Genomic DNA, 25153 nt, shown 5'->3' on the forward strand with positions numbered 1-25153 from the left:
GATTTACTTTCTATTTACTGACCCTCAAGTGGTTCCAAACCTTTATGGGCTGCTTTCACAAAAGAAGGTATTTTGAAGAAAGCTGGAAACATGTTACAATTGACTTCCACAGTAGAAAAAACAAATACAATGGAAGTCAATGGTTACAGGTTTCCAGTTTTCTTCAAAAATATTTTTTGTGTTCAGGATAAAAAAAAAGTCATAAAAGTTTGAAACAAGTCTAAATGATGACCCTATTTTCATTTTCGGGGCAACTTTAAATCGATGAAAGCATGAAAAGTGAACGCTTAAAGATTAAACCTTTTAAACTTTCACTCTTGTCTGTTCAACCAAATTATATACAGTTTTTTATATCGTCAGGAAATGAATCTAAACACGTTTGTCAGCTCCACTAAACCACATCTACACATTGCTTTCAATCCAGAAAGCTTTAAACATGTCAATCAAAATCATGATCCAGAAAATCATCATTCATTCACAGAATGAATTTTGGAAACCAAATTTTGGTAAAAACCCAAACAAAACAAACATAAAAATAAAACAAAACAAAAAATTCAGAAAAATTAGTTATGTGTAATAACAATGAAAGGACACAAGGAGAAAGTGCTGAACTACTGAAATGTATTTAATACTTTATATAAAAGGCTTTTTTGGTGATGGTAATTTAAACACGCCTCTCATATGGAAAATGAAGTCACATGAATAGCTCAGGGGTGAGTATTTTCACAGACTTCAACAGAGTGTAAAAATCTTGATGGTTCTTTGGGTCTGGTCTATCAAATCTGAACTTTATTTAGCATTTTTTATTGGATTCGAGTCAGGTGATTGGCTGGGCCATTCTACAGCTTGATTTTCTGTCTCTGAAAGCAATTGAGTTTCCTTGGCTGTGTTTTGGATCATTGTCTTGCTGAAATGTCCATCCTGATTTCATCTTCATCCTCCTGCTAATGTAAATGTTGGACTGAAGCTGTGAATATTCACTTACAATGACGAAGGGCAGAGGGTTGCTGAAGAACTACTGAGAGATTTCAGCTGCTGTCTGAGCTTTTACTGCCTTTCTACACCTCCCTTTCTTCATGTGTTCAATACTTTTTCCTTTTGTCAACTTATTTTATTACACATAACTTCAATTGTAAACTAATTAGATTTGTTTTCTTTGCATATATGGATTTTTTTGGTTGTTATCAACATCCGGGGGAAAATTCAGGTCAACGACACCTTCAGAAATATGGTTTCTTAGAAAAATGGTTCAATACTTATTTTCCCCGCTGTATGTTTCAGATGCGATGAATATGATGTCGTCATAGAAATATTTGTTGTTTTAAGGTAAAGTCAATTATGCATGAAATGTGAGTTCATAAACCGCCTTGAGGCCTCAATTGCTGAATAACAGCAGCTGAAGGAAGCACCTAAAGTTTCACTCTTTCCATACTTACAGAGTGAAAGCACTCTTCGTAAATAAGTCTAAACAATTGTGAAATTACGTGCATATTGACGGCGTGTATTGAGTAGAACAGGCGCAGATGCCAAGTGAGAGAGTGGCATTCAGTTGAAGTTCAAACAACAAGTGAATGTGGCTGGACCAGTCCCACTGGCACCATCAGTTTTTATTCCAGCATGAAGACTGTATCGCGTGTTTACGCACTTTCAGAAAACCTTTTATGCACTTGACAAGAGCACATAAAAGATCACAACACACACACATTCAGAAGCACACATACACGCATGCACAGATGTGCGCACACACAAACACACACACACACACACACACACACACACACACACACCCACACAGATGGACACATACAAACAGAGGTGCGCACGCATGCATGCACACACACACACACACACACACACACACACACACACACACACACGTACACAGATGCTTGGATTTAGGCTCATGACATGTCAGATTCCTAATCAGCACAAACAATAATGCACTTCAATAATGTGACTAAAACAGGAATACTCCACATCTCTTAATTCCATTTCTGTTTAGTTTGATTATAAATTTAGTTTAATTTAACTAAAAATGGCTGTTTAAATGGTGGACTCTTAATCAGAGTATTGTCTTAATCGTAATAAAATCGAAGTATTAGTGTCCAAATGTCAATATTTCATTGCAGTGATTACAGTACATGGCAGGGTACGTCATTTATATTCTCCTGGATTTTGTATAAGTGTGGTGGTGTTGGTATCTGATTTTTATATAACACATTAACATGTTTATACACATACAGTAGCTAGGCCTGTATATAATCTGTATTGGTGCTGTCAAACGAATTATCGCGTTCAAAAAAAGGCTTGTACACATGGATGTTTTGAATAAATGTTTATTACATGCCGCCTTTTCTTCTGTGTTTTGGCCAGTTTCTTGAACTTTCTCCCTTTATGCACAAAAACTTTTGGAAGTCTATTAAAGCTGTTCAGCCTTTCTTATTTTGCTTGATTAAAACAATTATAAACAACATAAACAGAAACATTTTGATGTTCTGATAGCGATTCCTATGTTGAAGGACCACTTCCTGCACTCCATCTGAATTTCGCACGTCATCAATGACATCATGTGAAAACAACCTACAAAGACTTTAGAATATTTTTTTCCACTTTTTTCGAGTGCCTTGGACTTACTTTTAACAGTTTGTGCTCATTCGTCATTTGATTTTGTGTGTTTTGTTTTAATTTTGCAGCAAGTTTACAACTACAGTTCATTATGCATGCAAACAGATGATGGCAGATACAATTTCCGAAGCAACATGCCAACTGTGGAGTCAGATACTATTAGGTTTCGCTCTCTAACATTTCATTACCGCCCCCGCGACAAACTCGGAGGCACCGGATAGTCATCGTTTCCCACTCACGCCAAAAATGTGCTCTCTTGCTTGAAGTCATTCTCATTTGTTTGTCGACAAACGCCAGACAACTGCCGTCTATGTGTCCGGTTACTAAAATGTTACTAAAAACAGTAACAGTTAGCGGTGTTTATTTACATGTCTGTACTGCACTTCAATAATGTGATTAAAACAGGTATACTCCACATGTCTTAATCCTATTTCTGTTTAGTTCGATTATGACTTAATTATGTCAGAATAAGGTAATCAAAAAATCTCTGTTTACATGGTGGACTCTTTATCAGAGTTTTGTCTTAATCGTATTAAAATCAAGGTTTTGGTGTCCATGTAAACGTACTGATTGTGTAACTGTCTTTACTCAAGCATAACTTTTGATATTTTGTGTTCATTCTTCATGTGATTCTGTGCGTTTTGTTTTCAATTTTGCAAAAAGTTTAACTACAGTTCATTTCTTACACTATGAGTGCAAACAGACGACGGATACAAATTCTCAAGCAACAGGCCACCTCAGTAGTCAGAAACTATTGGGTTTCACTCACTAACATTTCATTTCCACCCCACGACAAACTCGGAGGTCCTGAATAGTCATTGCATTGTCATCGTTTCCCGCTCACACCAAAAACGTGCTCTCCTGCTTGAAGTCATTCTCATTTGTTTGTCGACAGACGGCAGACAACTGCCATGTGTGTGTCCTGTCGCAAAACATTGCAAAAAGTACTAAAAACGGTAATAGCCTGCGGTGTTTACATGTCTGTACTGCACTTCAATAATGCCACTGAAATAGAAATACTCCACATGTCTTAATTCGATTTCTGTTTAGTTTGAATATGACTTAATCATGTCAGAATAAGATCATCGAAAATCTGTTTACATGGTAGATTCTTAATCAGAGTATTGTCCTAATCATGTTAAAATCGAGGTATTGGTGTCCATGTAAACTTACTGATTGTGTAAACACTCTTACTCCAGCATAACTATTACCAGTTTGTGTTTGTTCTTCATGTGATTTTGTTCATTTTGTTATTAATTTTGCGACAAGTTCACCTGCAGTAAATTTCTCACACTATGTATGCAAACAGATGATGGCAGGTACAAATTCTCAAGCAACAGGCCACCTCAGCAGTCAGATACTCTTGGGTTTTATTCACTAGCTTTACATTCATGCCCCCGTGACAAACTCTGAGGTACTGGATGAGATAATAGTCATCGTTTCCCACTTGCACTAAAAATGTGCTCTCTAGCTTGAAGGCATTCATATTTGTTTGTCGTTAAACACCAGACAACTGCCCTCTGTGCGTCCTGTCGCAAATTGTAGTGAAAAGTACTGCAAAACGATAATAGTATAATGTGTTTACGTGTCTGTACTGCACTTTAATAATGTGACTAAAAGAGAAATACTCCACGCCTTAATTCGATTCCTGTTTAGTTTGTTTATGACTTTAGTCAGATTAAGGTCATCAAAAAAAATAAAATCGCTGTTTACATGGTACACTCTTAATCAGAGCATTGTCTTAATCATTTTAAAATTGAAGTATTGGTGTATATGTAAACTTACTGATTGTGTAAACGCCCTTGTAAGATTGTAATCTTACACAAGCTCATGAATCACCCCTTGTGTGCTCGAAACGTGCAATTTTTAAAATAGCCACGGCGTATTTTTACACTACTTCCCCTTACTCCATACACGTCCTCCACATGGTCTTTTACCGCAAATTATTAGGCAACAGTTTATTATTTAAAAACAAGGAGATGATGAACAAAATAAACGACGGGTCAAGACATTGCATTGACATAGGAGAAAGATGAGATTCACAACTTCCAACATGAAAAAAAGAAGAGATTTGCCATGAGGTTTGATTGTTTTCCAATTAAAATATGTAGCTGGGATAGTTACGGTTGTGTGTTGTACTTGGAAATTAAGAAATAAAAGAAAACAAGCACAAGCGCAGAGATGGGAAACATTAGTCTCCTTGGATTATTTGGGTAACTAATGAAATACAGTTGAATGACAGTCTCATTTTATACCTGTAAATGCACACGCAGAAAGCTCTTCCTCTTTGTGTAGTCAAAATTGTGTCTCATGAGCAGGTAAAGAAGGGCAGATGCCTCCCCTCGCAGGACACTTAGTTTGGACATACAGCACTTCAAGACCTCATAACACAGAGAGCCGCACAGCATTACACGGCCTTTAAAAAGGGGAACCTGGAACTGAAATAGAAATAAACGCATCAGTGTAGGCCAATTCTACAACATCCTGACATTCGCTAATATTTTATTATATATATTTTTGTTAGGATTGGCCTCATTTTTCACTGCTATAGATAATCTAAAAACAAAACTAAACATAAATTATTAATTCATTATTAAAGGCATTTGGTCAACATCTTTTTGCAAAATAAAATAAAAGTAAATAAAATCGATTCAAAGTTAAATAAAATAAAACAAAAAAAGTAAATCAAGTCAATATAAAATAAATAATAATAAAACTAAATAAAAATGTAAATGAATTTAAAAATAAATAACAAAACTAAAATTAATGTAAATCAAATAAATAAAAATTAATAAAATAAAAAATTATTAAATTGATTAAAAATGAAACAAAATAAATATAAATTAAACGAATTAAGATTTAAATAACAGAATAAAAATTCATCTAAAATAAATGTAAATCAAATCAATTAAAAAAATAAATAATAATAAAATTTCATTGAAATTAAATTAAAAATAAAATAAAAATGTTAATTAAATTAATTTAAAAAAGTAAAATAAATGTAAAACAAATCAATAAAAATACATAATAATAAAATAAAATATTTTTATCATTAAATTAATTAAAAAATAAATAAATAAAACAAAACTAAAATAAAATAAACAAATCAAAGCAATAAAAAATAATAAACAATCTTTTAAATTAAATCAATTAAAAATTAAATCAATTACAAAATAAATAATAAAATTGTATTAAATAAAAAACATTAAAAATAAAAATGTTAATTAAATGAATTTAAAAATAAATAAAACTAAAATAAATGTAAATAAATCAATAAAATAAAATAAAGTTTTAAATTAATTCTAGAAAAAAATTAATTAAATTAAATAAAACAAATAAAAGTAAATCTAATGAATTTTAATAAAATTAAATGAAATAAAATACAATGCCATTTGGAACTGGAATTACATGAGGTTAAGTAAATAATTGATTCCTAAATGTCGTGTCAAGCTTGTCTTGACATCTGTCACATTTGATTCTAATAAAACAATCTCTGATCCAAAGTTCTGTCACAAAATATGAGTCAAAAATTATATTTTTTCAGTATAGCACCTTAAGGTTCATTATTGAAAAATGAGAGTATAACTGCTAATTAAACCAAGACTAAATGCAATATTTTCTTGATTAGTCCAGTTTAAAAAACAAAGAAAACAATCTACAAGTGTGGAGTCTTAATGGTTTGTGAAATATAAAGATCTCACCTTGATGATAAAAGCTCGCAGGGAGGCAAAGATGTGTTTGATTGCGGTTTCTGATTGTCCGACTTTCAGTAAAGTGAGATATGTGTCAAAGATCTTTGTCATCAGAGCGTTGTGGCCATCACTGTCCAGCAGCTGATTCTGTCAGAATACATTAATCACATCATCAGCACTGAAACACTGAACTATAAGGACAGATCTGCAAATAGTTTACCTTGAAGCTCTGAGTGAAGAGAGAGAGGACGTCCAGCACCGTCAGACAGACCTCTGTCGATGTGTTCCCCTCCAGCAAAGACTGATGATTGATCTCTGCCTCAGTGGGACCTCCGGCTGAAAAACAACAGTGTGCATTAATCTGACTGTCTGCAAAGTAAAGGACTTCACTCAAAAGATTCATCAAAATTCAGAGGTTGTTCATCTAATATTTAATGATACTAGGCTCGATTAATAAAATGTGTAGTATTTTATCACCTGGTTGACCAGTTGTCGGTTATCAGTAAAATGAACTCAAAAATAGTTTAGACTGGTGTCAGGAACACAATTGATCCAAAGAAACTGGTCAAAACATGCTGTTTTTGAGTGGAAGGACTTCACTCAAAAGATTCATGAAAATTCAGAGGTTGTTTATCTAATATTCAAAAACAGTAGGCTCAAAAAGAAAAAAAAAGATATGAAATTAAAAAAATGTGGAGTATGTTTTCGCCTGATTGACCGTTTGTCTATAGGTTATCATTAAAATTAACTCAAAAATAGTTTAGACTGGTGTCAGGAACACAATTAATCCAAAGAAACAGGTCAAAATATGCCTTTTTTTAGTAGAAGTTCAAAGTAAAGGACTTCACTCAAAAGATTCATGAAAATTCGAAGGTTGTTCATCTAATACTCAATGATACTAGGCTCGATTAATAAAATGTGTAGTCTTTTATTGCCTGGTTGACTATTTGTCTATAGATTATCATTAAAAATTAACTCAAAAATAGTTTAGAGTGGTGTCAGGAACACAATTAATCCAAAGAAACTGGTCAAAACATGCTTTTTTTGTGGAAGTTCAAAGTAAAGGCCTTCACTCAAAAGATTTGTAAAAATTTAGAGGTTGTTCATCTAATATTCAATAAGAGTAAGCTCAAAAAGAAAAAAAAAGCTATGAAATTAATAAAATGTGTAGTATGTTCTTGCCTGGTTGACCGTTTGTCTATAGGTTATCATTAAAATTAACTCAAAAATAGTTTAGGGTAGTGTCAGGAACACAATTTAAGCAAAGAAATTTTATTTCTTAAAGTAGAAGTTAAAGAGTTAAAAAACTTCAGTGATGTACAGCAGTGTTTATAAGTGTAGGGTATTTTCTTTAAGAAATGTAAACTTTTATGGATTAAATTGATTAAAGTGAAAATACAGTTATTTATAATAATATTAGAGGTGTAAACCTACACTGGTCACATGGTTCGATTACAAATATTATGCCATCGATTGGGTTCAATTCGAAATCTTGGTGCATCAACAATACTTTCCATACACAATTTTATAATCTACTTCACAGCACACGAATTCTTGTATTAAAATGTACCATTTATCAATACATTTTTTAAGTATTTGTATTACAATGTTGTCCTTTAATACAAGCAGTCAGATATATGAACTGGACCTTTAAATTTACCTGCTCAAAGAAAACACTCTGCATCAAACAATACTCAAGGACATGCACAGAACAACATGAGCATTTAAAGCAAATAAACAAACGTAAAATATTATCCTGCTTGCTTTTTGAGCGTTGTCGAGGGAGTTGTTAAATGCCTTTATTTGGTCATGGTGCACTGAAGAAACAATAAATTTTGACACCCCTAATTAATAGAATAAAAAAAATTGTGTGAGACTGATGACGACAGCCAGAAAAGAGAATAACGTTAAATTTACTGTCCTGGCCCATAGACACTGCATTAAAAACACCTCACATAAGTGGCCAATTTTTTGCAATTTGTCGCATATATGATATAATACATACATAAATGCATATAAATGTTCATGCATTAAAAAAAAAATCAAGATTTGAAAAAAAGGATTTAAGATTATGATGACCCTTAAATGTGACATAACAGTCTTGTGAAAAGCATCCATTGCTTTTTGCTTTTAGCATTAATTAAAATATGTAAATGTAATATAATGGAATAGAGCTGCTATTGTATACCTTTTATGTATGAATAGTAAACAAAATGTAAACAAGTAAAAAAATAAAATATAAACTGCATGATTGACCATATATGCAATTTTAAAGTAAAGCTTCAAGGTAAATAGTGGGCAGAGCTAAAATGTCTTGGGATATTTCAGCACAGCATCATGGGCACTACAGTTTTTCAGCACAAAAGTTTTCCATTAAACACAACTGTTTTAACAATCTGAATTACTGCGAACACTGATCCAGCAAAAGCATGTGCACTGTAAAAAGCAATTAAATGTACCTTTAAAAAAGCGAATAAACCTGTTGTACCTTGAAACTGTTAAGTTGACAACTTAATCTTTCTAATTATGCACATAATTGTGTGTGTGTGTCATATATCTTCAAAAAGCATTACTATGAAAATAATGTATTGTTCACTGCATTTTTGGTTAAAATTTAGCAGTTTTGATTAAATCTATCTGCATTCAAGCAGGGATAAAAAACTAAACAAAAAGATAGAATAAAAAGCTTTATTTGTTTAAAAGCAGAGGCTTGGCTCTTTATTTTGATATATAACATAGTCATAAAGTATATACCTAGAAAATATTCTGAGGCCATCAAATTTAGATCAAAATAATCAAACTCTGGTGGCTGGCAACTTAATACAGAAAAAAAAGGAAAAAAAAAAAGCAAATTCTGGCGAGGAAAGAGTTAATCATCTTAAAGCAATGAGTTTACTCACTTTTTTAAGTATAGTCAACTAATCACTTTTTACAGTGTACGATCAATTAACAACTTAAGGACTCACAGTCTGTATTTAACCCCTGTGTATTGTTAAAAATGACCAACAATCAAGAATGCATGATTATTTGGCATCACTTAATTATAATGGAATTCAATATTGCACAAACAGCCACCAACATAACTGAAGAGTAGTAAATTTGCACAAACACAGAGAAAGTTGTGACCAAATTCACTCAAGTTGGTAATTGTCAAAACTTATTTTCCCTTGTGCCAAGTTGTATAGGTTCCGAAATTGTATGAATTTAAGATCACACAGATTACCCATGTTCAGAGTTAATTCTGAACTGCTTCAGTTTGGCCTGGTTAAAACAATGAGTCTACTCACTTCTTTAAGTAAAGTTTACTAATCGCTTTTCACAGCATACAATCAATTAACAACTTAGGAAGTCACAAGTCTCCACTTTCCTTCCTAATCTGTAACTGCCTCTCTATCTATACCACTAACTGTACTCTCTCTCAAAAAAAAAAAAAAAAAAACATTACTAATGCTTTGCTTCTTAGACTTTACACACCTGAAACTTGCCTATAGCACTTATTCACTGCTGCTCTTATAGTTGTGTAAATTGCTTCCTTGTCCTCATTTGTAAGTCGCTTTGGATAAAAGTGTCTGCTAAATGACTAAATGTAAACAATGTAAACCATTGTGTATCGTTAAAAATGACAAATCGTACCTCTTTCCAACAGGGGAAAGCACCAACAACCATGAATGCATGATTATATGCTGCTATGGCTTTGCAATCGATAAATGTCATTATAATAAAAGTCAATGGGCAAAAAACAGCCATTAACATAATGAAAGGGTAGTAAATTTGTCTATATTTGCGTAAATTTGAGTGTATTGTTGAGTTTTTCAAAATTTAACACATTTTCCCAAAATATGTTTCATAATAAGATTTGTCGCCAAAAATCATTCCATTTGCTGAAACACAGAGAAAGTTGTGGCCAAATTGACTCAAAATCACCCTAGAATGGATGAAAACATCCTCAACAGCACACAAGGGTTAAAGTTGGTAACTATCAAAACTTATTTTCCCTGTGTCAATTTGTTTAGGGTTCAGAATTCTACAAAATTCTTAAGAGCACACAGATTACGGATGTTCAGAGTTAATGAGTTTTCCATAATGCTGAACTGCTGCAGCTTGGCGTGGTTAAAACAATGAGTCTACTCACTTCTTTAAGTAAAGTCAACTAATCGATTTTTAAAGTGTACAATCAATGAACAACTTAGGAACTCACAAAACTGTATTTAACCCTTGAGTATTGTTAAAAAATGACAAATGTTCCTATTTACTGTGACCTTTTATGTGAAGCTGCTTTGACACAATCTACATTGTATAAGCGCTATACAAATAAAGGTGAATTGAATTGAATTGAATTGAACAAATTGTACCTCTTCCTAACAGGGAAAACCACCAACAATATGCTACTAACAATATGCTACCAAGGCTTTGCAATCGATAAATGTCATTATAATTAAAGTAAATGGTGCAAAAACAGTGACGAACATAACGAAAGGGTAGTAAATTTGTGTATACAGTATTTACATTTATTATATTGCATAATTTTGAGCGTATTGTTGAGTTTATGAACATTTTAAAAGCATTTTCCCAAAATATGATTTAAAATAAGATTTGTCACCATTTGCTGAAACACTGAGAAAGCTGTGGCCAAATTAAGACTCAAAATCACCCCAGAGTGGATGTAAACATCCTCAACAACCTCACAATGTTTATCTTCCAAAACTGTAAGGGTTTAAGAGCCCACAGATTACCCATGTTCAGAGTCAATGAGGTGTCCATAGTGCTGAACTGCTGCAGCTTGGCCTGCATTAAGCTCGCTCGTCCTCGCAGAACCGGCATGGTCTGAGATTTTCTCTCGGGGGAGAAGAGTTTTGACACCCACGGTTCCTGGCTTCTATACAACAAACAAACAAAGATATTCTCAACAGAGCTAATCTTGGTACTGTACCAGCGGGTTTGTAATGTAATGTAATGTAAAGATCTGGTTTTGATAACATGATAACAGGGAACAGATCATCTCATTTGTGGTTCATGTAAATGTGTGTGATCTGAATGCGGTTGACTCTCAAATGGGAAACATGCAGTTGTTGAGTCCTTATCAAGCATACCGGCTGATGTTTCGCCTGCCCACATAGCGGAACTGGATTATGCAGATCCTACAGATGCAGAAAACAGAAAAAATAAATAAGTAAATCACTGGTCTGTGCCAAATAAACACCAAAAGAAAATGAACAGACTAAACAGACGTGTGAAGGTCATGAGGGTTCAGATAACCACAAACATTTCACAAATATGCAGTTGTTTCAAACTGCAAAAGCTGTTTCACATGTCAAATTGTGTTGGTAATGATGCTAAAAACTAGTACTTATTAATAGTTCCTACATTAGAATTCTTTCATAAATGATTTTAAAGCCAGTGTTAATTTTGACAGCAAGTTTTGATTTAGATTTAGTCTTAGTCTTTTGACTAAAATTACATTTTAGTTTTAGTCATATTTTAGTCTTCTGAATCATTTTAGTTTTACTTTAGCTTTAGTCCATTAAACTTCATAAGATTTTAGTCGACTAAATCTACTCTAGTTGACTGAAATATATTTGGTTTAAAACGTATACATTAATTTATACAAAATATTCTAACTTAAAATGAAATAAAACAGTCTTATTAATACAGTGCATTCGGAAAGTATTCATAAGCGCTTCACTATTTCCATAATGCTGGAAGATGAACCGTTGCCCCAGTCTGAGGTCAAGAGCACTCTGAAGCAGGTTTTCATTCAGGATGTCACTGTACATTGCTGCATTCATCTTTCCCTCTATATTGACTATTCTTCCAGTTCCTGCTGCTGAAAAAAATCCCCACAGCATGATGCTGCCAACACCATTCTTCACTGTAGGGATGGTATTAGCCTGGTGATGAGCGCTGCCTGGTTTTCTCGAAACGTAACGCCTGGCATTCACTCCAAAGAGTTCAATTTTAGTTTCATCAGACCAGAAAATTTAGATTCTTATGGTCTGAGAGTTCTTCAGATTCCTTTTGGCAAATTCCAGGCAGGGAGTAGCTTCCGTCGGGCCACTCTACTATACAGGCCTTATTGGTGGATTGCTGCACAGATGGTTGTCCTTCTGTAAGGTTCTCCTCTCGCCGCAGAAGAACGCTGGATCTCAGACAGAGTGACCATCGGGTTATTGATCACCTCCCTGACTAAGGCCCTTCTCCCCAGATCACCGGCTGGCCAGCTCTAGGAAGAGTTCTGGTGGTTCCAAACATCTTCCACTTACGGATGATGAAGGCCACTGTGCTCATTGGAACTTGCAGAGCAGCAGAAAGTTTTCTGTAACCTTGCCCAGGCTTGTGCCTCAAGACAGTCCTGTCTTTTAATAAATTTGCCACAATTTCAAAAAATCTTTTTCACATTGTCATTATGGGGTGATGTTTGTAGAATTTTAAAGAAATAAATGAATATAATCCATTTCGGAATAACCCTGTAACATAAAAAAATGTGGAGCTCTATGAATACTTCTGGGTGCACTGTATATGGAACATAGCTTTTCCATTGAAGACTAAAAATCAGATATGCATTGTTTATTTATATCATTAGTAGTATGTAAAATTCTGTGTCAGCAATCAATCCACATGTAAGAACAGTAGCCTACTGATCATGGAGAAATTTGCAATTATTTAGCAAACCTTTTTTGATTTACTACTAATGTTTTTGACCAGTTTGTTGAACAGTTTCATGCCATTAAATCTTTGAATGGGCTTAAAATATTTAAAGTCCACTTTGTAATGTCAGTCTATAGGCTACTAGTTTAATAGATTTAGAGGCAGATTTACTTAACCCATTATTAGTGTTAAAAACTATGAAGACTATGTTCAAACAACACAATTTAGTTTTAAAAGGGCATGACGAGAGTCTAGTCTTATTGCATGTGCATTTGGAGGTGTTTGACTCAGCGTTGACATTTAATACAATTTTTATATGATTAAACATTTTTTAAAAAGTAATGTTTCTGTTTACAGTATGTTGTTATCGTTGTTTTTCTTTCTGTATTTCTGATAATTAAATCTTAAATTCAGATTGTTATCCAAATTAGTTTAATTTATCTTTATTTCTATAGTGTTTTTGCAATGAAGATTGTGTCAAAGCAGCTTATCATATAATTTATTTATATTTTATTTTATATTTTATATATAAAGTCTAGTTCATTATGTCTATAAAGCTGGTTATGTGTACTTAATATTGACCGGTTTTGACATTATTTGAATTATGTAGTTTAGTCCATTGACTGCCAAAACAACTGTACAACTAAGCTATCTGAAGCATTTTAAAACACTTCAATAATGTATAATTTTAAATTAAAACCCAAACAGACTGGAAGGTCGTGGTAAGAGCTTGATTTAACACAGTTAATAAGTCATAACTTTTTTGTCAGAAATCAAACATCTACACTGCATTTAAAAGTCAAAGCTGTGATAAAAAACATTACTTTTAAATAAATAAAATTAAGATAAATAAATACCATTTAAATACCATTTAAAGGTATAAAAATAATATTATAAACGAATAAACACACACAAAAATACAAGTTACAAGTTAAAAGTTACATGCAAGTTAAAAATGCATAAAATTCCCTAAAGATTCATAAAAATAAATATATAAAAATAAATACATAAATAATATGAATTAAAAATATAAAAATAAATAAATAAAAATACAAAAAAATCTTGTTATTAATCTCATTCAAAATAATCTCATTCAAAATTTACACTCTTAAAATTAGTTCTAATATTTCCAGTGGGTTCCATATGAACTTTTAATATCCATCCAATCTTTCCATTCCACAAAAGTGTTTTTGAAGTTCCTCATAAAAATGAAATATTTGACTTTATGAGTTTACAAAAAATAAATAAATAAATAAATCAAATGAATTGTATAGACAATAAGATCAAAACTGGTCTAACAAGAGCATGTCATGGGAAAGTTGCTATGTCACTCACTCGAGAAGACTGAGGAAGTTCATGATGTCCTGTGGATTGACTTTAAACCAATAAGCAGTCAGGGTGTCTACAGGAACACATTGAGAAATGGAAACGTTAATGCAACAGCTTAACTCTTCCTCTTCACAGTGAAATGTTTAAGATTTCCAGGACACCCAGACAACAGATATATACACTTCTCCCTTATATCTTTAGCTATGACTTATTTGTAGTTCCTACATAAGCTGTTTTATATACATGATTTTAAAGCGGTTACTATGATGGACTTCAGAAAACAATTTCTTTTAATTTAATAGATTTAGAGGCAGATTTACCAACATCTTGCATCAGCATAAACCCATTATTAGCGTTAAAAAGGAGTATGATGAGAGTCTGGTCTTATTGCATGTGCACTTGTAGGAGTTTCACAATCAGAGGTTACATTTATAGGAGGAGAGCATTTGAATGAATCATGCATTTTGGTTAGCAGTACTCAATTTACTGGTATTCGTGTTAATATTTAACACTCATGTTGACCAATTTTTAAATGCACAGATCAAAACAGCTCAGATTTTTTTTTTAATAGGAGGCTATATTCTTGATAACATTTTAATCTTCATAATATTGTAAATAGACCTCAGAGAACTGTACTAAATAAAGGACAAATTAACAATTAATTTTTCAGACGCAAGTTCTAAATACTCCTGCTGACCGCTCAAACTCTGAAACTGCAAATTTACCAATAAGTATGTTAAATTTATTTTAGGTGTCAGGCATGTAAAAATAAATGCAATTTAAATGCAAAACATGTTTGTAAAACACAGCCCGATGTCTATCGACTAAGCAATAGTAATTATTTTTTATTTAGTCTGACTATATGCTTTATTCACATCAGATAAACACTGTTTAGGCTACTAGATTGTTTACTCAAGTTAAACAGCCATTTACTGTACTTTTTATTGTATTTCAGCAGAAGTTGATGAATTACCATGTTGTAAATACAGCAGATCTCAAATAATATGGTCATTATAAAACTGTTTACACAACAAAATACATATCTGTACTGAACATGTACACATAGACATCACCTATATGCAATAAATTTGCGTATTATATTTGCAGAAAAGGGGAAAAAGTTACAAAAAAGTGATATCCGCTTGTTAAGTTGTGACTTATGAAATATTGTTTCCGGGTCCAAGCCGCTACTCATTTCAGAAAATATTCGTTTATAACCACTCTTTAGTCATATCACAAATTAAAGTGAATATTTTATAAAATCATAGTGTACACAACAGTCTTTGGACTTGCTGCATCTCAGACATCAATATTTGAACGTATACTGCTATTTTCGAAAGAATTACAGCTTTTGTAAACATTTATTATTACCATTGTTGAACCTCCCCATAGTTTGATATAGTGCTTGGACCCGAAAGCCACTTTGCGTGATGTCACACTTAACAAGCGGATAATAGAATTATTTTGTGTGACGTCTGATATTGTGATTGTCATATAATTAAATTCAAGTTTATTTGTATAGCGCTATTTACAATAATTATTGTTTCAAAGCAGCTTTAAAAGGTGCACATTATTGCATTACAATCAAATTAAGTTAACGTTACAAACACAAGTTAATATAAACGTTCAAATATAAGTTTATATTATATATTTATATTTATATAAGTCATGGGTGGACACCCATGACATGTGGAGTCCCACAAGGCTCGATTCTGGCACCACTCCTGTTCAACCTTTATATGCTCCCTTTGAGCCAAATAATGAGAAAAAAACAAATCTCCTACCACAGATATGCTGATGACACTCAGATCTACCTAGCCTTACTGCCTAATGACTACAGCCCCATTGACACCCTCTGCCAATGCATTGATGAAATTAACAATTGGATGTGCCAAAACTTTCTTCAGTTAAACAAAGAGAAAACTGAAGTGATTGCGTTTGGGAACAGAGATGAGGTTCTCAAGGTGAATGCGTACCTTGGCTCTAAGGGTCAAACAACAAAAAATAAGGTCAAAAATCTTGGTGTGACTCTGGAGTCAGATCTGAGTTTCAATAGTCATATCAAAACAGTTAGTAAATCAGCATACTATCATCTCAAAAACATTGCAAGAATTAGATGCTTTGTTTCCAGTGAAGACTTAGAGAAACTTGTTCATGCTTTTATCAGCAGCAGGGTGGATTACTGTAATGGCCTCCTCACTGGCCTTCCCAAAAAGACAGTCAGACAGTTGCAGCTCATCCAGAACGCTGCGGCCAGAATTCTGACCAGAACCAGGAAATCAGAGCACATCACACCTGTCCTCAGGTCTTTACACTGGCTCCCAGTTAGATTCAGAATAGATTTTAAAGTATTATTACTGGTCTATAAATCACTAAATGGCCTAGGACCTCAATTCATTATAGATATGCTCACTGAATACAAACCTAACAGATCACTCAGATCTTTAGGATCAAATAGATTAGAAATCCCAAGAGTTCAGTCAAAGCAGGGTGAATCTGCTTTCAGCTATTACGCCCCTCGCTGCTGGAATCAGCTTCCAGAAATGATCAGATGTGCTCCAACATTAGGCACGTTCAAATCAAGACTGAAAACTGTTTAGCTGTGCCTTTACTGAATGAGCACTGTGCTACGTCCGACAGATCGAACTACTATGTTTTTCTCTTCTTTTTAATTCTTTTATAACACATTTTATCAGCTTTTATTTTATTTTATTTCTATTTTTACCATTTCTATTATTTGTTTTTATTTCTCTTATACTTGTTTCTTTTATTCCTGTTTATGTAAAGCACTTTGAATTGCCACTGTGTATGAAATGTGCTATATAAATAAACTTGCCTTGCCTTGCCTTAATATATACAGACATAGTTAACCTGCAATTTTATTGCATACGTTATATCTACGTATTTGTTGTATAAACAGTTTTATAATGACCATAATATTTGAGAGCTGCTGGATTTACAACAGGTTAATTCATCAACTTCAGCTGAAATACATAAGTACAGAAGGCTGTTTAAGTAATAACCTAAACAGCGTTTGTCTGATGAGAATAAAGCATATCGTAAGAATAAATTTGAAAATAATTACTATTGCTGTGGCCATAGACATCAGGTTGTATTTTACAAACATATGTTTTGCTAGTAAATCTATTTAAATGCCTAAAAACCTAAAATAAACATTATTTCTATAAAAACACTCAAAAAATTTTATAAACTGTGACTGGTTTAATACTGGCTTAATGGTAAATTTGCAGTTTCAGTGTCATTTTTTGAACAAATGACCTGTTTATATCACCATATCTGTGCTAAAAATAGTGCTCAGTGTGATATTTGCCCCCAAACCCTCCTCCAAGTGTGCTTGGACAGCTGGCTAAAAAAAAGTGACGTTGATGAGTGGTTCCTTTTACCCAAAGGTAAACTCTCGGCAAGCGCACAATGCTCAGCATAATGTACAAATGCTTAGTCCCTCGTTGTGCTCCCATTGAAAACAACTTAAAAATATGTTAGCTAAAATATGCTTTTGGTGGATAAGCACTCACAATATTTAGGCAATGTTTAAAAAGTGCTATTTTGGAGCTGAGAAATACTTTAAAAGCATACATTTAGTACTGTAGGTATTTCAGCGATTTTTTTTTTTTACAGCCCAGCATGTAAATCTCAATTCCAGGATTTCTACAATGTAAAACCCAATAAGTTAAGGTAACTCAAACTGTTTGAGGAAACCGATTGCAACAAACCATTTCAAGTTCAAAAACTTATCCTAATGAGTACTGTGAACTTAATCCATTTGAGTAAATGAAGCAATTTGAGCACAGTAAAACTCAATAAATGAAGAGAACTTAAACCAACTGAGTACTGTAAAACCCAATAAGTTAAGGCAACTCAAACCATTTGAAGAAACCAATTGCTACAAACCATTCGATAAAAAACTAATCTATACGAGTACTGTGAACTTACTCCATTTAACTCATTACCTTCAACACAGAGTTCAAAACTCTTTTCAAATGAGTAGAATTTACTTTCAGTAAATTTTGAGTTAACTCCACTCATTTCATTTGATAAAGTTGACTGTTGGGTTTTACAGTGTATGATCATACTGTTTAAACAGGAATTTGTCAATCTTGCTAAAACACTTCATATTAAGTGTTTCAATAAATACACACCCAATTTACCTCAATCATCATTCCTTAAATGAGCAGAGAAGCTGATGAGGGAGTCAGTCATCTGAACTGTGTGCTGCTGGAAAAACCCAGGAGCAAACACCGATAAACCCTCCTTTAAATTGATATCAGTCATAAAACGGTAGGTGTGAATGATGTCTGCACCCACAGAGCTCAGATGAACTTCCAGAGAACTCGAACCAGCTTCAGTTGAAGATCAACAACTGCCACCTCACACCCATGTTTATTTGTGTGAAACAGCAATCCGTCCTATTCGAGTCAAGTCAAATGTGTCTGTATCTGCATAAAGGACTTTATGCTGTGTTTTAAAATATGGGTGACAGTTCTGGCTTGGAGAAATTAATTCAAATCAGTCCCCTCTGTCATTTTGACTGAATTCTGACGTGAAAAAGTGAGTAAACCTGATGGCTTAAAAGCAAAAAGTTGACTTTAGTTTTAAACAGTGAGTAAACCTTCTGTATCTTTAAACAATTTTTTTATAATTAAGTGTGTTTGACGAACAACCATATACTGCAAGTATACTCAAACAAAATATTATTTTTTTTTGCGTGTTCAAACTACTTATTTAAAATAAGCTGAAAAAAACTTTTTTGAGATTTCATTGAGAGAACTTAATTTTTTAAAGTTCAATATACATAAATGTGTTAAAAGTGTTAAGTTAACTTAATCGATTTGTGTTGGGACCAAGCAATGGCGGATTTAGGCATGGGCAATATGGGCGATCGCAAAGGGCGGCATCTTGCTGGGGGCGCCATGAGAAGATGGTGCCCCAGTAAAAGCTTTGAGATAAGATTTACTTTATGCAAGTGTATTAATTTAGAGTGGTTATCCCAGAATAAAGACGTTAGGGGCTTTTCACATCTTTTGCACACGCAAGTTTGTTATTCTCTATGTGCAACCGAAACAAACGGTGACATGCAGAAAACAAAAATAAAGTTTATATCATATGATGATGATGTTACTTTGACTTAGCGAAGCAGAAAGGAGGAATAATGAGTCAGGGAGGTAACTAAGACTTCATAACATTAATTCTCGGCCATATATTTTTTTTGTATTCTATTAAACTGTAAGAATTAATATTCATGCAAAAGTCTTAGAATAGTATTCCAGTTGTGTCTTTACATTGTTTTTCAGTTACATTTAGGATTGATTTCTGTTATTTATTTAGAATAATAATTGTATAATAATAATATTAATAATAATATTAATAATAATAATAAACAAATTGTTACATTTATTGAAAATATAATTTGGGGTGGTTTTGGCCAGGGTGCCATTTGAACTAGAACCGCCACTGGGACAAAAAAAAAAAACAAAAAAAATAAATAAATAAATAGAACTAACTGAAACTACATTGTGTAAAAACAAAACAACCAGAAACCAACTAAAATTATAGCAAAAATGTCCTTCGTTTTCATCTTTGTAAATGTATTTAATGCATAATCTTACTGTATGCCTTTTAGAAGTAAATCTATTCACTCTTGTTTGACCCGTACGGCACCTCAGAGTCATTAATCCTGCTGCTATTGGCCAGTATTGAGATTGAGCCAGTTCTCCTCCAGTCATCCTCGCTGTTGCTCCACGACAAAAACAACGAGTGGACTCCAGTCCACTCTCATTATTAACGTCTCCAGTAAGCACTCTTATCCACAAACTACTTACTTTTTAACATGCCTAATACCTCCCTCTGACTCAAAATAAACCAATATATACTGTTATTCAGTTATTAAAACAGTGCACTGAGATCAGATTTGAGAAGCGGTGAGCCCATAAGCGGTGAGCGCATGCGCGATTTAGCAGATGGTTAACCGAACACAAACAGTACATGGCAGCCTGCTGTGACTGTTTTTATTTGAACAACTGCAGCGCGGGTAAACCAAGAGCTTAAATGAGAGGATTTGGTGAAACGGATTATTACATTTAAATAAGTGATTCATGCTTAAATTGGGTTGCAAAACCTAATTGTAAGACTTTTTTCAGATCATGGTGATGTTTTAACTGACTGGAATTATGATTGCTGACTACATAAGGTATGTTGAGTCCTAACATGGGAGGATTGTCACAAAATATCTAGTTCTCACTAAAGGCCTGAACTTCCATTACTACTGTATCTAAACTCAGAAGCAGCCTTGCACATATATTTTACTTAAGGCTGCAATATTGTGGGATGTTGTATTTGAATTTATGGATGGGTAGATGGTAGTGGTAGATGACAGGGGTCATGTGTCCTCATGTTTCAAAAAATGCATGGTTGAGTGAATATACAATATTTATTCTGATGATTTTAAATTTTGCACCTATCCTTATTTAGAAAAAAAACTAAAACTAATAAAAACTAAACAAAAAAATTCAAAATATAGAAACTAATAAAAAAATAGTAAATCTGCCTCTAAAAACTGATTAAAACTAACCGAATTTGAAAACAAAAAGTCAAAATGAAATAAGAATAAAAGCTAAAACTAAAGAAAAATCCAAAACTATTAGAACTTTGGTTGGGACAACATAAATGCATTGTGTGGAACCCTGCATTTTTTTACAGTGTCAAAAAAATAAAAAATGAGATATTGTCTGTGTAAAATTTATAAACAGTAAATGTTTGGGGATATTTTCGAGTGACCATGAATCTGCATTTTAAAGATTAAAATAATGTCACACAGAAAAACTGTTTATGTCCACTAAGAAGAATAGAGATGCCTCTTGCTGTTGTGTCCTCTTTGGATATTAAAAGGCAAATCCTTGGTAAAAAAAAAGGAAAGCTGACATGAACAAATGGAGGAACAGAATAAGGAAGGCTTTGAGGGACACTGAGAAACAATATTTGAGCCAAAGAGGAGAACAAAACCCAGGGAAAAATCCACTGAAAGGTGGGTAGAAGAACTATATATGTGATCTCTCGCTCTCTGAACGCACTGCCATTTTTCCACACAGAGTTAGGTCGATCTCCATTCTCTAAGTATGCTCTATATGTATGAAATGAGCATACAACGTATGAAATCCGTACCATCTGTCGCTATATTTAAACATATTTTAAAGACTGTCAATTTAGAACAGTGCACATGTTTTAACAACTGATTATGGTTTATACTATTTTTGTGTGCGTCTATGTGTTGTGATATGTATTTTTTGTAAATCTGTCCTATACAACATTTAGCTATGATGTATGTCTGCATTGTATGTATTTATTGTTGTATTTATTTATTGTTTATTGTTAATAATTGATTGTTATTGCCTGTACTGTGTGAAGGTCTATGTATTGTACATTATTCATACTGTATATTCTGTTAATAAATAATAATAATAACAATAATGATAATAATAATAATAATAATAATAATAATAATAATAATAATAATAATAATAATAATAATAATAATAATAATAAACTTGAAGAAAAATGCTTAATCTTTTTCCAGTACTAGGTTGCAGCTGGAAGGGCATCCATTGTGTAAACCATTTGCAGGATAAGTTGGCGGTTCATTCCGCTGTGGCGACCCTTGATTAATAAAGGGAATGAGGCCCCGTTTACACAAATACGTTTTAGACTTAAAACAGCGTTTTAGAATAAAAACGATCCACGTCCACACTGGCGTTTCTCCCAGAGTTTCTGAACAGCTCTGCGTCCACACTATACTGCTGAAAACACACATCACGAGACCACACACACACACTGGCATGCACTGCAACGTGCTTTGAGCACATCTACCCATATGAGAGCTGAGCATGTCGGACTGTTCATCAAGGATCTACCGCTGGATCAAATCTCACTATATTTGTTAAATGTGATATTTAACTCATCTTGTTGTCTATATCTAACAACATTTTCCCCGACTTTGGTCATTGAATCTATTACTTGTTCTCAGGAAACGATTTTCGGCTGAGCGCAAAGATAATATATTAATTTATGTAACCACGTACACTGATTCCGCACATTTGACTGATTTCTTGCCTTTATTTCCTATATTGTATAAACTTATTGTATGTTATAGTTTTATAATGGCCATTATTGATTATTAAAACTGATATTTAGCAAAAGAGCTAGGGTATGCTTCGTATTTTCAATGAAAATGAAAGGAGGCAGCTATATTATAGGCTCTGTGTTGTTATAAATATGCATACAGTGAAGAGGCATACAGTAAACATGATGGTCATATAAATATGTAGCTACACGACGCCTCAACATTTTTGATGTCGGTTAAGTTAATATCAAAATGAAAATAGGCAGTTCCTTTTATAATTTTTTCATTTTACTGTTAAGAAAGGGAAACAACATAGCCAGGGTGATGTTAAAGAGGTTATAAAGTACACTGTCCCCTATGAAGATTTACCTGACGTGTTCTCGGGAGTTTGTTTTCCATATCAAACTTGCACAGTCTGAACTTACAAGGACATGATGAAAGACTGAACTATGTGTAGGCTACTTAATATTAAAGAAAAGCCCCAATCAGATGTCTGCGAATGTCTGCAGCCCCGCCTCCGTTTTCAAATGTCTCTTTTTTTCTCCCATCCACAGACACATAGCAGCAGTGGTTTAAAATGAAAACGGCCTCTTCAGCATTTCCAAAACGTCTGTTTTCAGCACTCGAAAACTCCGGCGTAGTGTGGACGGATGGCGTAGCCGTAGCAAAACGTATGTGTTTTAAAACGAAAACGTATTGGTGTAAATGGGGCCAAAGTCGAAAAGAACATGAATGAATGAATGAATGAATGAAAAGCTTAATATTAGCCTCAAGTTTTTGTTACTGTTTTAAATCTAAGACAAAGAAATCAGATCTTTAGTGGTTTAAAGTGGTATGATGAATTGCAGTCATACTGTTCCAAAATAACTTTACATATCCTGTTCTTCCACATTTAAGAAATATAAACCACAATAACTTTAGATTTTTAATACTGACAATGAAAAATGTTATCTCCTTAAAACTGAGAAGCTTTTGTTGTCTATCTTTAAGTAAAATAAAAATATATAATGTTCACACTTCAAATGAAAAAATCTTATTACTCAAAATGTATACACTGTCAGAAAATGCTGGCTTCCACACAATTCCTTCATGTTGTCCCAACACAAATCGATTATGTTAACTTAATCGTTTTTACAAATTGAAGTGGATTGAACATGAAACAATTGAGTTGCGCCAAAGAAAACTCAAGAATTGTGTTGTTTCGGCTCATTTTAAATATGTAGTTTGAACAAACAGCAAACATCATTTTTTTGTGTGTCTGATTCTTCGCCTCAAGGCCTTAATTATAAACATGGTTCTTTTATTAAAAAGTGAGTAAACCCGTTTATTTTAAAATAATAAAATGAATAATTTAAATGTAAAATAAATTAATTAATACAATTATTAAGTAAAGTCAACTAATCACTTTAAAAGTAACAGGTTTACTCGCCTTTTAAAAAGTAAAGTCAACTAACTGCTTTTTTTGGTGTACATAACACTTTTGTTATAATAAAGTTTAAAGTATCATTGGTTGGTCCCTTTAAAACAAACAAAAAAATCTGCCTCCTGAATATTTTAATACTCAGCATTAATATAAAAAACACAACAATCATGATTTCATCTCCAAATCACTCATGCCTCTTTCATATAACACTTTAAAAAGCAATCGTCTCTCCTTTTTTCCTTCTAATCTCTATAAGTAGTGTTTACTGAAATATTTCTAATGCTGGGTAATACTGCGAACAACACCTACCTGTCAACAAGGGGGAAACATTTTTTTCCAGATAATGACAGAGCAGGCTTAAAGCAACATGCTCGTAAAATACACAATATTTCATTATTATTACTATACAGTAGCCTAATAATTAAAACAACCGTAATATAGCTGCTGAAAGCCTCAGTTGTTTGAGTTTTGTGGTTATTACTGATCTGCTGACAGTATTTTGATAATAGCTAAATAACAGTTAAAGGGACATACAGTTGGTGAGTGAGCTTGATAAACCACTTATAGGACACACTCTCTCTACTTTGTATGAACCGATGACTTTCTTATCAACGCTCTTTGCTTCTGGAAATATTGTGCAATATTTAGTGTACTTCACAGAGGTGAGTGGGCTTGACAAACCGTCTGTAAGTGACACATTCTCTCCTGTCCGCATGCACCTGAAACTTTCTTATCAACACTCCTTATTTCTGGAAAACATTGTGCAACTCTTAGTTTGCTTCACACATGTGAAATGGGCTTGACAAACTGTCTGTACGTGACCAGGGGCGGACTTAGGTGATTTGGGGGCCCCCAAGCAATTCCAGGTATGAGGCCCTAGCATTGAAACTCAAAACGTTCTCTTTCTTTATAGATATTTTTTCTCTGTAGATTAGTTGTTTTTTTGGAAATAAACTGCATGTTAAAAAGTATTTTAATAAACAAATTTATATAATATGTACATAATATGGATATAAAAAGTACATAAAGGAATCTTTATCTTCTTAATGTAAAAAGAAATGCAATAAATTTACAAATTAAAAAACAAGTTCACTAACTTTGCATAGTTTATTAGCCATTTGTGTTATTAGATTTTATATAAATGAATAAAAAAACATTTGAACAATTTAAATTCACAAATCAATCAAGCTAATCACCATTATTCTTATAGATTAAATAATTGCTATTTGTGAATCGGCGGCTTTTACTTTTCACTGGGTAATGCTTTTTTAATTTAAACAGGCCGTCTCTTAAAGGCTGATTCAA

At 33.1% G+C, this 25153-nt stretch overlaps 1 protein-coding gene across 2 annotated transcripts in view; it reads right to left on the reverse strand.

Annotated features, from left to right (window-relative positions):
• Nucleotides 1–25153, reverse strand: part of dock11 (dedicator of cytokinesis 11) — a 173570-nt gene that overhangs the window by 47200 nt on the left and 101217 nt on the right. For both annotated transcript variants that reach the window (XM_056461155.1, XM_056461154.1), the window contains 6 exons: nt 14298–14364; nt 11408–11455; nt 11051–11193; nt 6538–6653; nt 6327–6464; nt 4881–5063 (listed from right to left, as the gene is read on the reverse strand). In XM_056461155.1, the coding sequence (XP_056317130.1) occupies nt 4881–5063; nt 6327–6464; nt 6538–6653; nt 11051–11193; nt 11408–11455; nt 14298–14364 (695 nt within the window). The remainder of the gene's footprint in view (nt 1–4880; nt 5064–6326; nt 6465–6537; nt 6654–11050; nt 11194–11407; nt 11456–14297; nt 14365–25153) is intronic.

The sequence above is a fragment of the Danio aesculapii genome, chromosome 7, assembly GCF_903798145.1.
Source record: "Danio aesculapii chromosome 7, fDanAes4.1, whole genome shotgun sequence".
In the NCBI taxonomy this organism is placed as follows: Eukaryota; Metazoa; Chordata; class Actinopteri; order Cypriniformes; family Danionidae; genus Danio; species Danio aesculapii.